General features: G+C 39.7%; 3 protein-coding genes across 3 annotated transcripts; all 3 read right to left on the reverse strand.

Moving 5' to 3' along the window:
- Positions 1 to 911: 911 nt before the first annotated feature.
- gig2e (grass carp reovirus (GCRV)-induced gene 2e) lies at positions 912 to 3,654 on the reverse strand. The gene is made up of 3 exons (XM_047580757.1): positions 3,203 to 3,654; positions 1,749 to 2,214; positions 912 to 1,389 (listed from the first exon to the last, which is right to left on the reverse strand). Exons 1-3 carry the CDS (start codon positions 3,651 to 3,653, stop codon positions 912 to 914), a joined length of 1,395 nt encoding a protein of 464 aa, XP_047436713.1. The 5' UTR covers position 3,654.
- A 366-nt stretch (positions 3,655 to 4,020) lies between these two features.
- On the reverse strand, positions 4,021 to 8,908 carry LOC125005409. Its single transcript, XM_047580758.1, has 2 exons — positions 8,475 to 8,908; positions 4,021 to 4,490 (listed from the first exon to the last, which is right to left on the reverse strand). The coding sequence occupies exons 1-2, from the start codon at positions 8,860 to 8,862 to the stop codon at positions 4,021 to 4,023; spliced, it is 858 nt and encodes a 285-aa protein (XP_047436714.1). The 5' UTR covers positions 8,863 to 8,908.
- A 933-nt stretch (positions 8,909 to 9,841) lies between these two features.
- LOC125005411 lies at positions 9,842 to 16,550 on the reverse strand. Its single transcript, XM_047580762.1, has 3 exons — positions 16,403 to 16,550; positions 14,916 to 15,434; positions 9,842 to 10,349 (listed from the first exon to the last, which is right to left on the reverse strand). Exons 2-3 carry the CDS (start codon positions 15,422 to 15,424, stop codon positions 9,842 to 9,844), a joined length of 1,017 nt encoding a protein of 338 aa, XP_047436718.1. The 5' UTR covers positions 15,425 to 15,434; positions 16,403 to 16,550.
- Positions 16,551 to 18,014: the final 1,464 nt, after the last annotated feature.

The raw sequence follows: 18,014 nt of genomic DNA on the forward strand, positions 1-18,014 counted from the left end.
GCTGATGGAGTTCTGATGCGCCGCTGGTCCCCTCATCCTGGTCCAGCATATGAGTCTGTGACTCAGGTTGTAGTGCCACAGCAGTTTCGTTCCCAGGTGCTAGGTTTGGCTCATGACCATAGCATGTCCGGTCATTTAGGTATCAGAAAAACCTACAACCGTATCCTCCGTTATTTCTTTTGGCCAGGGCTTAAGTCAGATGTTGCAAAGTTTTGCCGTTCATGCCACACATGTCAGGTCTCAGGAAAACCCAATCAAGTAATCCCTGTAGCTCCATTAAAGCCAATCCCTATTGTTGGAGAGCCATTCGAACATGTCATCGTGGACTGCGTGGGTCCTCTGCCAAAAACAAAGTCTGGAAATCAGTACATCCTCACTGTGATGTGTGCCGCGACCCGTTACCCTGAGGGTGTCCCGTTGCGCTCCTTAAAAGCGCGCGCCATTGTAAAAGCGCTCGTCAAGTTTTTTTCCACATTCGGCCTTCCAAGGCGCATCCAAAGTGACCAGGGATCGAATTTCATGTCAAAAATTTTCGCCCAGGTCATGTCAGAGCTAAACGTGAAACACCACACTTCCAGCGCCTATCATCCTGAAAGTCAGGGTGCGTTAGAGCGCTTTCATCAAACTCTGAAAGCTATGCTCCGCAAATATTGTGCCGAGAACAATCGTGAGTGGGATGAGGGACTGCCCCTGTTGTTGTTCGCTGTGAGGGAAACGTTGCAGGAAGCGTTAGGTTTTAGCCCAGCCGATTTGGTGTTTGGCCACACCGTGCGCGGCCCTCTCCGTCTGTTGCGAGAGAAAGTTCTCTCAAACAAAACTAGTTCAAGTGAAAACATCCTTGACTACGTTAGTTCCTTTAGGGAGAGATTGCATCACGCTTGTGATTTGGCCCGTGATTCACTCTCCACTGCTCAGTCCAAAATTGGGATTGGTTTGATGATACTCTGGATCTGGATTCGTCTGGGATCCCAGACACAATTCTCCTCCAAACCACTCTTCACCATTCCACAGTCTGGTGGCACCCAGGCAGTGTCGTATCCGTGGTCATGCCAATTCTTCTGATTTGGGTGGTATTGACGATTGATGACAATCACTTTTCCCACGTTGACCAGAACCCTAATGACGACCTTGTCATTCTCAGGGTGACCAATAGGATAGCGGCTCGCTTTCTGGAGATCTCTGCTGAGGTAGACACCAGGACCAAGCATGCCATCTGCCGACCGTTGAAAGCCAGAGGCCAAGATTTTCTGAGCATTGGCACTAGTGGTTCCATGGTACATGACATATGTGTTTTTATTATCTGGTTGTCGGGTCATCCGAACTGCCCCTACTGACTGAAAGTCATCTTCAGCCCACTGATACTGTGACCCGTAGCTCATGTTGATGTCCCTGCAGAAAAGATGTTTATTATGATTTAAGGTGTAAAATAACTGCAAATAACAACATGATGGGAATGAAAATTAGCAATCTTTCATTCACTGTCTTTCCTCCCCTCAGAATTTTCGGCATTTCTGCATGAAAGTTACCTAAAACATCAGATTTTCACACACATCCAGAAAGCAGACACAGAGAACCAACAAATGAAATAGAAATAATAATATTGTAATATTTACTAATTGTCCTAGATAAACAAGTAATAGGGATTGGGTTAAAATAAGCTTATATTTGCAATATTTTTCATGCCGAAAAATAAAGGTTTGCAATATCTGAACATACAAAATGAATCAGTAACTGCTCATGGAGTTTACATGTAGCCTTGTGCACCAGATCCAGAGTAGTGCTGGGTTCGAATTGGTTTGATGATACTCTGGATCTGGATTCGTTTGGGATCCCAGACACAATCCTCCTCCAAGCCGCTCTTCACCATTCCACAGTTGGGTGGCACCCAGGCAGTGTCGTATCCGTAGTCATGCCAATTCTTCTGATGTGGATGGTATTGACGATTGATGGCAATCACTTTTCCCACGTTGACCAGAACCCTAATGACGGCCCTGTCATTCTCAGGGTGATCAATGGGATAGCGGCTCGCTTTCTGCAGATCTCTGCTGAGGTAGACACCAGGACCAAGCATGCCATCTGCCGACCGTTGAAAGCCAGAGACCAAGATTTTCAGAGCATTGGCACTAGTGGTTCCGTGGTACATGACATATGTGTTGTTATTATCTGGTTGTTGGAACATCCGAACTGCACCTACTGACTGAAAGTCATCTTCAGCCCACTGATGCTGTGACCCGTAGCTCATATTGATGTGCCTGCAGAAAAGATTTTATGAATTATGATTTATTGATGCAAAATAACTGCAAATAACATGATAGGAATAAAAATTCTGAATCTTTCATACTTTTCATACTTTTAAACTCTACTGCATGTGGATCATGTGATGTTCTAAATGTGTTTAGCCTAGCGTAGCACCTTTAGCTCATCTCTGTCAAAAAAGAAACAATAGCTGTTCTTGCTATACTATTTATAAATATTTTTACAGCTATTCTTAGATGTATGAATTCTGCTATTTTTTGTGGCCAATTGCTATAAATAGGGAAAACAGCCCTGCTATATCACTGGACTGGTTATGATGATAAGAATAAGGAAGCTGTGTTTTACGACTTAATCCTTTATGGGATAAGGAGCCATATATGGTAACTACGACACACATTGCATCCCTGTGTTTAGAAGCATGTGATTTTCATTCAGCCATTGAGAGAAGATCAAGGAAACATTATTAGTTCAAATGTGGTGTTAAATGTCCACTTCAAGTGACTGAATCAGCTGTTATGTTCTGATGGTCTGAATACATGTTTACATTTGTTAACCAGGCCAAGGAACCATAAATGGTAAATTCATTAATCTTAATATTCAATACAGAGCAGAGTACTCACGCAAGAAAAATTAAAGTCTCCACACTAGAGCTCCCTCCCACATCCATGGATGTGCTAAATAAATGATAAATAAATGCTCCTGAAGAGTGAGCCCTAGTGTGTGGACTTTCTTTTTTCACCTTAATTCTAATTTTCTCCATGAAAATTAAAACATCTGAAATTTTTCACAAAAGTAAAAGTAGTATGTCATGTAGTGTAGTTCTGTCCTGAATGTTAACATGCTATGGTTTGACAGGTACATTTACATTTTTCCCATCTCAGTTTCCCTTCTACCATGTCTTACGTGTAGCCTTGTGCAACAAATCCGGAGGACTGCTGGTTTGGGATTGGTTTGATGATACTCTGGATCTGGATTCGTCTGGGATCCCAGACACAATTCTCCTCCAAACCACTCTTCACCATTCCACAGTCTGGTGGCACCCAGGCAGTGTCGTATCCGTGGTCATGCCAATTCTTCTGATTTGGGTGGTATTGACGATTGATGACAATCACTTTTCCCACGTTGACCAGAACCCTAATGACGACCTTGTCATTCTCAGGGTGACCAATAGGATAGCGGCTCGCTTTCTGGAGATCTCTGCTGAGGTAGACACCAGGACCAAGCATGCCATCTGCCGACCGTTGAAAGCCAGAGGCCAAGATTTTCTGAGCATTGGCACTAGTGGTTCCATGGTACATGACATATGTGTTTTTATTATCTGGTTGTCGGGTCATCCGAACTGCCCCTACTGACTGAAAGTCATCTTCAGCCCACTGATACTGTGACCCGTAGCTCATGTTGATGTCCCTGCAGAAAAGATGTTTATTATGATTTAAGGTGTAAAATAACTGCAAATAACAACATGATGGGAATGAAAATTAGCAATCTTTCATTCACTGTCTTTCCTCCCCTCAGAATTTTCGGCATTTCTGCATGAAAGTTACCTAAAACATCAGATTTTCACACACATCCAGAAAGCAGACAGAGAGAACCAATCAAACACATGAAATAGAAATAATAATATTGTAATATATAATTGTCCTGGATGAACAAGTAATAGGGATTGGGTTAAAATAAGCTTATATTTGCAATATTTTTCATGCCGAAAAATAAAGGTTTGCAATATCTGAACATACAAAATGAATCAGTAACTGCTCATGGAGTTTACATGTAGCCTTGTGCACCAGATCCAGAGTAGTGCTGGGTTCGAATTGGTTTGATGATACTCTGGATCTGGATTCGTTTGGGATCCCAGACACAATCCTCCTCCAAGCCGCTCTTCACCATTCCACAGTTGGGTGGCACCCAGGCAGTGTCGTATCCGTAGTCATGCCAATTCTTCTGATGTGGATGGTATTGACGATTGATGGCAATCACTTTTCCCACGTTGACCAGAACCCTAATGACGGCCCTGTCATTCTCAGGGTGATCAATGGGATAGCGGCTCGCTTTCTGGAGATCTCTGCTGAGGTAGACACCAGGACCAAGCATGCCATCTGCCGACCGTTGAAAGCCAGAGGCCAAGATTTTCTGAGCATTGGCACTAGTGGTTCCATGGTACATGACATATGTGTTTTTATTATCTGGTTGTCGGGTCATCCGAACTGCCCCTACTGACTGAAAGTCATCTTCAGCCCACTGATACTGTGACCCATAGCTCATGTTGATGTCCCTGCAGAAAAGATGTTTAATATGATTTAAGGTGTAAAATAACTGCAAATAACAACATGATGGGAATGAAAATTAGCAATCTTTCATTCACTGTCTTTCCTCCCCTCAGAATTTTCGGCATTTCTGCATGAAAGTTACCTAAAACATCAGATTTTCACACACATCCAGAAAGCAGACACAGAGAAGCAACAAATGAAATAGAAATAATAATATTGTAATATTTACTAATTGTCCTAGATAAACAAGTAATAGGGATTGGGTTAAAATAAGCTTATATTTGCAATATTTTTCATGCCGAAAAATAAAGGTTTGCACTGCATATGTTAAACTGTACTGTAAGTAGATCATCTGATGTTCTGAATGTGTTTACCTAGCTTAGCACCTTTAGCTCATCTCTTTCAAAAGAGAAACAATAGTTGTTCTTGCTCCTTTGGAAGGATTTACTCAACAGCTTTTTTAGTTGAGATTTTTTTGTGGTCCTGATCAACAGTGAAAATACAGCGTTCATGTTACACAGTCATCTACCAGGAATGGGAGCTGACTGTTGACTGCCCCGTTATATCGCTGGACTGGTTATGGTCATAAGAATAAGGAAGCTGCGTTTTACTACTTAATCCTTTATGGGGCAAGGAACCATATATGGTAACTATGACGCACATATTAAATTGCGTTAAATTAGAAGCATGTGATCTTTATTCAGCCAATGAGAAAAGATCAAGGAAACATTACTACATCAAATGTGGTGTAAAAGGTCCACTTCAAATGCCTGAATCAATACTTATGTTCTAATGCTCTAACTATATGTTTACATTTGTTTACCAGGCCAAGGAACCATATATGGTAAATTCCTTAATCTTGATATTCAATAGAGAGCTAAGCAGCCACGAACATCCAAAGTAAACAGGTGCCAGACCGACAATAAAGTCATCAGGAAGAAAACCGAAAGCAGTGCCACCAACTACTACGACTGAAACCAATAACTTTGCTTCATTTCAGTTGTATGAATTAGTTCATAGCTTTCCAACACTGACCTTATGAAGAATAATAGATAGCTTTGGTGGTTCTAAAAACACAGTTGAAATGTGCCATTGTTTGGTTCTGCAAACAGTAATATAAATCTGGTTTATAAATCAAAAATCTGGACACATCCTCATACACAGAGTACTGAGAATATTTACTTTAAAATTACAGGCATTTTAAAGGTGCGTCCTGTTCACGTACCTCTCTCTGGATTCCTCCAACAATATTAATTGAGTTTCACTTTGCTCCAAGTAAAGACCTCAAGCTTCAGCAGTAGCCGAATGGGAGTTGACTGCTGGCAGCTCGGTTATATCACTGGGCTATTTATGATCTTAACAATAAGGAAACTGTGTTTACTACTGTCCATTACTCTTTATGGGGCAAGGATCATATCATAAATTCAACACATATTTAAATTGCGTCTCTGTGCCTCTCAGTGAGGTTTAGAAGCATGTGATTTTCATTCAGCCAATCAGAGAAGATCAAGGAAAAACTCAAATGTGGTGTAAGAGGTCCACTTCTGCCTGAACAATGAACATAAATACTTTATTAGGTACCACAAAGAAGTGGCCCTAATGTTGTCTAATGTGATAATATGTATGTTGACAAGTGCCTGAATCAGTACTAAGTTCTATGTTTACACATTAGTTTACCAGGCCAAGGAACCATACTTGGTAAATTCAAAGTAAACAGGTGCCGGACTAAAACTCAAATCATCAGGAAGAAAAAACGAAAGTCTCCACACTAGGGCTTCCTCTCACATCCACAGATGTGCTAAATAAATGGACGTAAAGAGGGAGCCCTAGTGTGCGGACTTCATTTCTTCTTGGTAATTTTGATTTTCTGTTTGATGACAATCTACACATTTGAAAAGTAACTGAATTAAAAAAGTCCTCTTATGGCCTACAACAGTGTTTCTCAAGTCCGGTCCTTGGGACCCACTGCCCTGCATGTTTTCGATGTTTCCCTCCTCCAACACACCTGATTCAAATGAATGGCTCCTTATCAGGCCACTGCAGAGCTTGATGACGAGCTGATCATTTGAATCAGGTGTGGTGGAGGAGGGAAACATCGAAAACATGCAGGGCAGTGGGTCCCGAGGACCGGAATTGAGAAACACTGACCAACAATAACACTGTAGAGTTGAAGTATTTCAATGAGTGCCCGATAAAGGGTTAAAGTAGCATATCCTGCTGAGTTCTGTCCTGAATCATCGCTGTGGTCTAATTTGCAAAGGCGTGGTTAACATAGACATAGGTTTCGTTCTTGACACCCAGCAACACAGTTATCAGTGACTTCAGGCAGCACGGGATTTATGGGGCTTTCCCAGTGTTGCCCTAATTTTTCTGCTGGATGCCTGAAGATGAGAAGAAGAGTTATAATGTTGCCCAGATGTTCATGTATAGTGGCAGATGAGCTGCATCTCAGTTAATCGCAAGACGCACTGCTTACAGGAAATGGGCAACAAGGAGTGCCCATACAAACACACTTCTGCTCTGTGTGTTTAGGTTTTCATTGTGTTGCTGCCTGCATGCTTTCATGTCCATGTGGGTCATGCTGGCTGGTGTCATAGTCCATTTGGCACTAGACTGATTCTCATTGGGCACTTTGTTAATCATTTGCATCCATCTATATTGTGGATCTTTATGACTTTATTCCATTTACCCCTCTTTGCATTAATTTTGGTTGTTTACATCTTTGTTGTCATTTTGTTTATTTTTTGGACATTTTCTGTGTCTGTGTGGTTTGTTTTATTCATTTTTGTGGTATGTAGCCTCATCTTTGTGTCATTTGTTTGGTCACTGTTGTAGCGATTAGTGGTCCTTTTCTAGGTGAGTTGAACATCTTCATGTCTCTGTGTGATCACTTTGTATGTTTTTTTCATTATGTCATTGTGGAGTTCTTTGTGTTCCACTTGGCGTCATTTTGTTGCCTCAGTACCATCTTCAAAAAGTGTCAGGAAGTGTCTTTAATCTATCAGTTTTGAATGGATATGTGGTCATTATTTCACCTGTCAAATGCTTCAGTTTTCTTTAAAGAGCTGCCACTGAACATGTCTAATGCAAGGGCCCCCACAAAAAAACACATGGACACATTGAGAGGACCACCTTTGTTAACAGCGTGTTTGGTCAAGTTCTCGTGATATTAATTTATTTACCAAAAAGGTGAATCAGGAGCTACGTGACACTTGTTTCTCGAGGTCTCAGAACGTGACTCTGCCTTTTCTGAAGATGTCTGTAAAGAAACCTCTAGAAGGAGATGAGTACAGCAACAGAGGAAAAGCAGTAAAAGGGGAAGAAAGTATCTTTATTTTTATCTACTTGTTCCATTATATCGCTGACTCATCATCACTGTAATACGTATGAAATCAGATTAATCTAGTGGGAAGTGTATTAGGAGGAGAGCAGACCTGCTGCATCTATAACGGTGTTTATTGCATGGGTGGAGTACGTCTGTGAAGGTTCTCAATCATCCAGGTCGACACTGTTAGTCCCTTCAGACGCACAACCCTTCTACATTGATCTGATGGCAATTTGAATAAAAGCCTTCTTAGTTTTCCATTAATGTCATGACCATGGGGCCCCAAAATCTATACATATGTGTTGGTAATTAGTATATTAATACACTGCAAGTGCAAACACAGACCATTTTAATGAATTACACTGTACATGGCAGGTAGGGATCTGATCTTTTCATTATTTTCTTTCACCTTCATTATATCAGAATGACAGCAGACACTTCAACTCAGATTTCTGACTTGTTTATTTTCCATGTTACAAAGATACAGTTTTAAAATAGACTGACTGTCATTTATTCATTATCCAAATATATAAAAATATATCTGAACATACAAAATGAATCAGTAACTGCTCATGGAGTTTACATGTAGCTTTGTGCACCAGATCCAGAGTAGTGCTGGGTTCGAATTGGTTTGATGATACTCTGGATCTGGATTCGTTTGGGATCCCAGACACAATCCTCCTCCAAGCCGCTCTTCACCATTCCACAGTTGGGTGGCACCCAGGCAGTGTCGTATCCGTAGTCATGCCAATTCTTCTGATGTGGATGGTGTTGACGATTGATGGCAATCACTTTTCCCACGTTGACCAGAACCCTAATGACGGCCCTGTCATTCTCAGGGTGATCAATGGGATAGCGGCTCGCTTTCTGCAGATCTCTGCTGAGGTAGACACCAGGACCAAGCATGCCATCTGCCGACCGTTGAAAGCCAGAGGCCAAGATTTTCAGAGCATTGGCACTAGTGGTTCCATGGTACATGACATATGTGTTGTTATTATCTGGTTGTTGGAACATCCGAACTGCCCCTACTGACTGAAAGTCATCTTCAGCCCACTGATGCTGTGACCCGTAGCTCATATTGATGTGCCTGCAGAAAAGATTTTATGAATTATGATTTATTGATGCAAAATAACTGCAAATAACAACATGATAGGAATAAAAATTCTGAATCTTTCATACTTTTCATACTTTTAAACTCTACTGCATGTGGATCATGTGATGTTCTAAATGTGTTTAGTCTAGCGTAGCACCTTTAGCTCATCTCTGTCAAAAAAGAAACAATAGCTGTTCTTGCTATACTGTTTATACATATTTTTACAGCTATTCTTAGATGTATGAATTCTGCTATTTTTTGTGGCCAATTGCTATAAATAGGGAAAACAGCCCTGCTATATCACTGGACTGGTTATGATGATAAGAATAAGGAAGCTGTGTTTTACGACTTAATCCTTTATGGGATAAGGAGCCATATATGGTTACTACGACACACATTGCATCCATGTGTTTAGAAGCATGTGATTTTCATTCAGCCATTGAGAGAAGATCAAGGAAAAATTATTAGTTCAAATGTGGTGTTAAATGTCCACTTCAAGTGACTGAATCAGTTGTTATGTTCTGATGGTCTGAATACATGTTTACATTTGTTGACCAGGCCAAGGAACCATAAATGGTAAATTCATTAATCTTAATTTTCAATACAGAGCAGAGTACTCACGCAAGAAAAATTAAAGTCTCCACACTAGAGCTCCCTCCCACATCCATGGATGTGCTAAATAAATGATAAATAAATGCTCCTGAAGAGTGAGCCCTAGTGTGTGGACTTTCTTTTTTCACCTTAATTCTAATTTTCTCCATGAAAATTAAAACATCTGAAATTTTTCACAAAAGTAAAAGTAGTATGTCATGTAGTGTAGCTCTGTCCTGAATGTTAACATGCTATGGTTTGACAGGTACATTTACATTTTTCCCATCTCAGTTTCCCTTCTACCATGTCTTACGTGTAGCCTTGTGCAACAAATCCAGAGGACTGCTGGTTTGGGATTGGTTTGATGATACTCTGGATCTGGATTCGTCTGGGATCCCAGACACAATTCTCCTCCAAACCACTCTTCACCATTCCACAGTTGGGTGGCACCCAGGCAGTGTCGTATCCGTGGTCATGCCAATTCTTCTGATTTGGGTGGTATTGACGATTGATGGCAATCACTTTTCCCACGTTGACCAGAACCCTAATGACGACCCTGTCATTCTCAGGGTGATCAATAGGATAGCGGCTCGCTTTCTGCAGATCTCTGCTGAGGTAGACACCTCGACCAAGCATGCCATCTGCCGACCGTTGAAAGCCAGAGGCCAAGATTTTCTGAGCATTGGCACTAGTGGTTCCATGGTACATGACATATGTTTTGTTATTATCTGGTTGTTGAACCATCCGAACTGCCCCTACTGACTGAAAGTCATCTTCAGCCCACTGATACTGTGACCCGTAGCTCATGTTGATGTCCCTGCAGAAAAGATGTTTATTATGATTTAAGGTGTAAAATAACTGCAAATAACAACATGATGGGAATGAAAATTAGCAATCTTTCATTCGCTGTCTTTCCCCCTCAGAATTTTCGGCATTTCTGCATGAAAGTTACCTAAAACATCAGATTTTCACACACATCCAGAAAGCAGACACAGAGAAGCAACAAATGAAATAGAAATAATAATATTGTAATATTTACTAATTGTCCTAGATAAACAAGTAATAGGGATTGGGTTAAAATAAGCTTATATTTGCAATATTTTTCATGCCGAAAAATAAAGGTTTGCGCTGCATATGTTAAACTGTACTGTAAGTAGATCATCTGATGTTCTGATGTGTTTACCAAGCTTAGCACCTTTAGCTCATCTCTTTCAAAAGAGAAACAATAGTTGTTCTTGCTCCTTTGGAAGGATTTACTCAACAGCTTTTTTAGTTGAGATTTTTTTGTGGTCCTGATCAACAGTGAAAATACAGCGTTCATGTTACACAGTCATCTACCAGGAATGGGAGCTGACTGTTGACTGCCCCGTTATATCGCTGGACTGGTTATGGTCATAAGAATAAGGAAGCTGCGTTTTACTACTTAATCCTTTATGGGCAAGGAACCATATATGGTAACTATGACGCACATATTAAATTGCGTTAAATTAGAAGCATGTGATCTTTATTCAGCCAATGAGAAAAGATCAAGGAAACATTACTACATCAAATGTGGTGTAAAAGGTCCACTTCAAATGCCTGAATCAATACTTATGTTCTAATGCTCTAACTATATGTTTACATTTGTTTACCAGGCCAAGGAACCATATATGGTAAATTCCTTAATCTTGATGTTAAATAGAGAGCTAAGCAGCCACGCACATCCAAAGTAAACAGGTGCCAGACCGACAATAAAGTCATCAGGAAGAAAAACGAAAGCAGTGCCACCAACTACTACGACTGAAACCAATAACTTTGCTTCATTTCAGTTGTATGAATTAGTTCATAGCTTTCCAACACTGACCTTATGAAAAATAATAGATAGCTTTGGTGGTTCTAAAAACACAGTTGAAACATGCAGTCCTGCAAACAGTAATATAAATCTGGATTATAAGTCAAAAGTCTGAACACACCCTCATACACAGAGTACTTTTAAAAAAATATATAGAAATTTAGACAGGGGGCTAATAATATCAGGAGAACATTGCATCTTATATCATGTACTAAAAACACCCTGAATGAAGAGGCTCAGAGGAGACTCAGAATGGGTAATGAGTGGATCAGGGGAACAATGAAAATTTGGTCAGCAGTACGAAAGAAGCTGAAACTGTCGAATTCTGTAGGCAGGGCTACTAAAATAGCAAATTACCCAGACTTAGCACTGGGACATACATTGAAATCATTCACACAACTCCAAAAAGAATTTAACTTACCAGCTAATGACTGTTACAAATTCTTACAGCTGAGAGATTATCTGCAAAAACACCAGGAATGGGAGAACGTTTGTAAGACACCATCTAAGTTAGAGGAAGTGTTGTGGTCATTTTCAGGGGACAAGTCAAAAAAAGGGGTTATATCAAAAATCTATAAAGTACTACAACATGAATCTAATGATAACAACTATGACATCAAAGAAAAATGGAAGCTGGAAGCCAACATCATAATATCAGAAGAAGAATGGGAGGAAACATTTAAAGAGGGACACAAACTAACTAATAGCCCAAGATGGAGGGAATTCCATTGGAAAGTGAAAATGCGCTAGTTCAACACCCTGTTTATTACTTCAAAATATAGCAAAACAACTGATCTATGCTGGAAGGAGTGTGGAGCGGTGGGTGATACCACCCATATATTCTGGGACTGCCCAAAAATAAAAGATTTCTGTGAGAATATTCAGAAGGAAATTAAACAGATTATGGGTATTAATTTCCCTATGGAACCGGCACTGTACATTTTGGGTATAACTCCTGACAGTATGCCAGACAAGACCTCTAAATGTTTACTAAGAATCCTGCTGCTGATTGCAAAAAAGATAATAACAGCTTCCTGGTTGAAACCACAGCCTCCAAGTATAACACAATGGAGAGACAAGGTAAAAAAAAAATGTGTTTATCGTGGAGAAAATCACAGCAAGACTACAGTTGAAAACAGACTTGTTTGATAAAAGATGGTCATTATTAAAACAAGCAATGCCAAAACTCTAATCTCCTCCACCTTTTTTTTTTCTTTGGAGCGCCTTTTTTCTCACTTGCAAAGTATTCGTACTTTGTACAGTTGTTTTTTTCCACGTCGTAAAGTACACATACTCTGTACTGTTGATTTTCTCACTTGTAAAGTACACATACTCTGTACTGTTGATTTTGTTACTTGTAAATTACACATACTATGTACTGTTGTCTTTCTTTCACTTGAAAAGTACTCCTACCTAAGAGAATGCTGATCAAGGCTAACAGAATGGAGACGAGATTTGGTCTAGGGGAAATATGACGTACAAGTACAAGAATACGGACTGATATTTACAAAGATATATTCAACATGAAAGGAAAAAAAAAGAAAAGACTTTCAATTTCAAAAATTACAAGCAAGCGTAACTGTATATAACATACATCTCCTTGGCTGTTTTCAAGTTTGTGCTTATATATATGTATTTATCAAATAAAAAAATAGGTTAAAAAAAATTATAGACATTTTAAAAGTGCATCCTGTTTACGTACCTCACTCTGGATTCCTTCAACAATGTTAACTGAGTTTCAATTCACTTCAAATAAAGACCTCAAACTTCAACAGTGACCGAATGGGAGTTGACTGTTGGCAGCTCTGTTATATCACTGGGCTAGTTATGGCCTACAATAACACTGTAGGGTTGAAGTATTTTAATGAGTGCCCTATAAAGGGTTAAAGTAGCATATCCTGCAGAGTACTGAATCATCACTGTAGTCTAATTTGCAAAGGCGTGGTTAACATAGACATAGGTTTCGTTCTTGCCATCCAGCAACACAGTTATCAGTGACTTCAGACAGCACGGGATTTATGGGGCTTTCCCGGTGTTGCCTCAATTTTTCTGCTGGAAAAAACAACAAGAGAAAGCTGCAAAAAATAACAACAAAAAGGAGAGCAATACAAGTGTCAACTGCTGGATGCCTGAACATGAGTAGAAGAGTTATAATGTTGCCCAGATGTTCATGCATAGTGGCAGATGAGCTGCATCCCAGTTAATCAAAAGATGCGCTCCTTACAGGTAAATGGGCACCTAGGAGCACCCATACAAACACACTTCTGCTCTGTGTGTTTAGGTTTTCATTGTGTTGCTGCCTGCATGCTTTCATGTCCATGTGGGTCATGCTGGCTGGTGTCATAGTCCATTTGGCACTAGACTGATTCTCATTGGGCACTTTGTCAATCATTTGCATCCATCTATATTGTGGATCTTTATGACTTTATTCCATTTACCCCTCTTTGCATTAATTTTGGTTGTTTACATCTTTGTTGGCATTTTGTTTATTTTTTGGACATTTTCTGTGTCTGTGTGGTTTGTTTTATTCATTTTTGTGGTATGTAGCCTCATCTTTGTGTCATTTGTTTGGTCACTGTTGTAGCGATTAGTGGTCCTTTTCTAGGTAAGTTGAACATCTTCATGTCTCTGTGTGATCACTTTGTATGTTTTTTTCATTATGTCATTGTGGAGTTCTTTGTGTTCCACTTGGCGTCATTTTGTTGCCTCAGTAACATCTTCAAGAAGTGTCAGGAAATGTCTTTAATCTATCAGTTTTGAATGGATATGTGGTCATTATTTCACCTGTCAAATGCTTCAGTTTTCTTTAAAGAGCTGCCACTGAACATGTCTAATGCAAGGGCCCCCACAAAAAAACACATGGACACATTGAGAGGACCACCTTTGTTAACAGCGTGTTTGGTCAAGTTCTCGTGATATTAATTTATTTACCAAAAAGGTGAATCAGGAGCTACGTGACACTTGTTTCTCGAGGTCTCAGAACGTGACTCTGCCTTTTCTGAAGATGTCTGTAAAGAAACCTCTAGAAGGAGATGAGTACAGCAACAGAGGAAAAGCAGTAAAAGGGGAGGAAAGTATCTTTATTTTTATCTACTTGTTCCATTATATCGCTGACTCATCATCACTGTAATACGTATGAAATCAGATTAATCTGGTGGGAAGTGTATTAGGAGGAGAGCAGACCTGCTGCATCTATAACGGTGTTTACTGCATGGGTGGAGTACGTCTGTGAAGGTTCTCAATCATCCAGGTCGACACTGTTAGTCCCTTCAGACGCACAACCCTTCTACATTGTATGTGTTGGTAATTAGTATATTAATACACTGCAAGTGCAAACACAGACCATTTTAATGAACTACTGTACATGGCAGGTGGGGATCTGATCTTTTCATTATTTTATTTCACCTTCATTGTATCAGAATGACAGCAGACACTTCAACTCAGATTTCTGACTTGTTTATTTTCCATGTTACAAAGATACAGTTTTAAAAATAGATTTCATTTATTCATTATCCAAATATATAAAAATATATCTGAACATACAAAATGAATCAATAACCGCTCAATGAGTTTACATGTAGCCGTGTGCACCAGATCCATAGGTTGGGGTTGGTTTGAATGAAACTCTGGATCTGGATTCGTTTGGGATCCCAGACACAATTCTCCTCCAAACCGCTCGGCACCATTCCACAGTTGGGTGGCACCCAGGCAGTGTCGTATCCGTAGTCATGCCAATTCTTCTGATTTGGGTGGTATTGACGATTGATGACAATCACTTTTCCCACGTTGACCGAAACCCTAATGACGACCCTGTCATTCTCAGGGTGATCAATAGGATAGCGGCTCGCTTTCTGCAGATCTCTGCTGAGGTAGACACCTCGACCAAGCATGCCATCTGCCGACTGACGGAAGCCAGAGGCCAAGATTTTCTGAGCATTGGCACTAGTGGTTCCATGGTACATGACATATGTTTTATTATTATCTGGTTGTCGGGTCATCCGAACTGCCCCTACTGGCAGAAAGTCATCTTCAGCCCACTGATACTGTGACCTGTAGCTCATGTTGATGTCCCTGCAGGAAAGATGTTAATTATGATTTAAAGTGTAAAATAATGGCACATTACAGCATGGCAGGAATGAAAATCACAGATTTTTACATTTACTGTTTTTGCTCCCCTCAGGATTTTCTGTATAAAAATGATTTAAAACATTGGCAGATTTTCACAGAACTCCAGAAAGCAGACAAAGCGAATCAATCAAACAAATGAAACAGAAATAATGTGATATTTACTAATAGGTTAAAATAGGCTTATGTTTGCAATCATTTCTATACGGAAACATAAACAATTTGCACTATATCTGGATCATGTGATGTTCTGAATGTGTTTACCTAGCTTAGCACCTTTACCTCATCTCTATCAAAAGAGTAACAATAGCTGCTCTAATTCACTTATCCTAATTTTCAATAGAGAGCAGAGCAGCAACAGACATCCAAAGTAAATAGGTGCCGAACTGAAAATCAATCATCAGGAAGAAAAAGTAGAGTCCGCGCACTACGGCTTCCTCCCATTTAAAGTGCTAAATATATAATAAATAAATGCATTGAAACAATGTGCAGACTGTCTTTTTTCTTTTTGATAGTCTCCATGAAAATTAAAACTTTTGAAAAAAGAAGCATATCACACAGAGGCCTGTCCTGAATGTTAACATGCTACGGTTTGACATTCACATTCTCCCCATCTCAGTTGCTCATCTAATTTGCATTGTAAACACGAAATACTTTTCAAAATACTACTACGACCAAAACCAATAACTTTACTTCATTTCAGTGGTATGAATTGGTTCATAGTTTTCCAATTCTGGCCTTTTAAAAAAATACTAGATACTATTGATGCTTCTAAAATTACAGTTGAAACATGTGGTGTTGTGGTCCAGCAAACAGCAACATAAATATGTTTTTATAAATCAAAAATCTGAACACATCCATGCAGAGTACTTTAAAAAATCTAGACATTTTAAAGGTGTGTCCTGTTCACGTACCTCTCTCTGGCTTCCTCCAACAATGTTGGCTGAGTATTCCTTTGCTTCAAATAAAGACCCCAAGTTTCAACAGGAAATTCTATAAACAGATATTATGGTTTTGCTTTCGTTTCCTTTCCTGCAACATGAATTTCGGTTACAGTTATATGTGGTCTAAGTTAAAAAGGCGTGGTTAACACACAGATAGGTTTCGTTCTTGTCATTCAGCAGCACAGTTGTCAGTGACTTCAGGCAGCATGGGATTTATGGGGCTTTATGGGTCTTTATGACTTTTTATATCTGTCTTTAATCCATTTATCCCTCTTTGTATTGTAAAGCATTCATTTTGGTTATTTATTTAAATTTTTTTTTACATCGTTGTTGTCGTTTTGTTTGTTTTAGTTGTTTTGTACAACTTTTTGGAGATTTTGTGTGTCTGTGTAGGTTGTTTTATTTACCTTTGCAGTATATAGCCTCTTTGTTCATCTTTGGGGGCATTTTGTGTCATTTGTCTGGTCACTTTTGTAGTCATTTGTTGTCTTTTTCTAGGTGTGTTGAACATCTTTATGTCTCTGTGTGATCACTTTGTATGTTTTTTGTCATTATGTCATTGTGGAGGTCTTTGTGTTCCACTTGGCGCTTTTTTTGTTGCCATCTTCAAGAAGTGTCAGGAAGTGATAAGTCTTTGCACATCTTCAGTCTGTGGTGAAACCGTCTGTCTTCAATCTATCAGTATTGAGTGGATCTAAGCAGTGCTCATTTAGCACAACCTGCTGGTAACACGTGGTTATTATTTCACCTGTCAAATGCTTCAGTTTTCTTTCAAGAGCTGCCACTGAACATGTCTAGTGGCCCCAGTAAAACACAAAGAGACACAATGAGGGGGACCACAATGCGTTTGGTTCAAGTTCTTGTGATATTAATTTATTTACCGAAAAAGTGAATCTGGAGCCACGTGACGTTCGTTGCTCAAGCCTAACTCAGCCGTTCTGATGGGTGTCTGCAAAGAAACTTCTAGAAAGTGATTAGGAACAGAACAGAGATCAAAGACATAAAAGGAGAGAAAGAATCTCGACTTTTAGCAACTTGTTCAATTATGTCACTGACTCATCAGTGCAATATGTATGAAATCAGATTAATCTGGTGGGAAGTGCATTAGGAGGCGGGCAGACCTGCTGCATCTGTAAGTGTGTTTACTGCATGGCTGGAGACATACAATTTATGGAGAAATACTAATTTCTGTAGAGTTTTGTTTGTATGCATGCGTAGTGTGTACTGCACTTGCGACCAAGGAAGACAGCTACTTACATCGATTCATGCTTCATTTCATTATGCATCCATCATGGATGGATAGACCTTACAGGGCAAGTATTTACTGATGGAAATGACATGTGATCATTTGGGCTCAGGGGAGTACTAACAGTAATTTAGACATTAAAAAGTCTACCAGTTATCAATGAACATCATCATTCTTGGCTGCTATGATAGAGTATTATTTAATTTCTTCGTGTTTGAATGTTTTGCCCCAAACCAGCAGGTCTTATGGGGCAGTCCTCATCTGCATTCTGTCAGTACAATAGATAAGCTACTGCAGCCCAAATTGCTGAAAAGTTTATGCTGGTTCTGATAGAAA

This window comes from Mugil cephalus, chromosome 3 (assembly GCF_022458985.1).
Source record: "Mugil cephalus isolate CIBA_MC_2020 chromosome 3, CIBA_Mcephalus_1.1, whole genome shotgun sequence".
Lineage (NCBI taxonomy): Eukaryota > Metazoa > Chordata > Actinopteri > Mugiliformes > Mugilidae > Mugil > Mugil cephalus.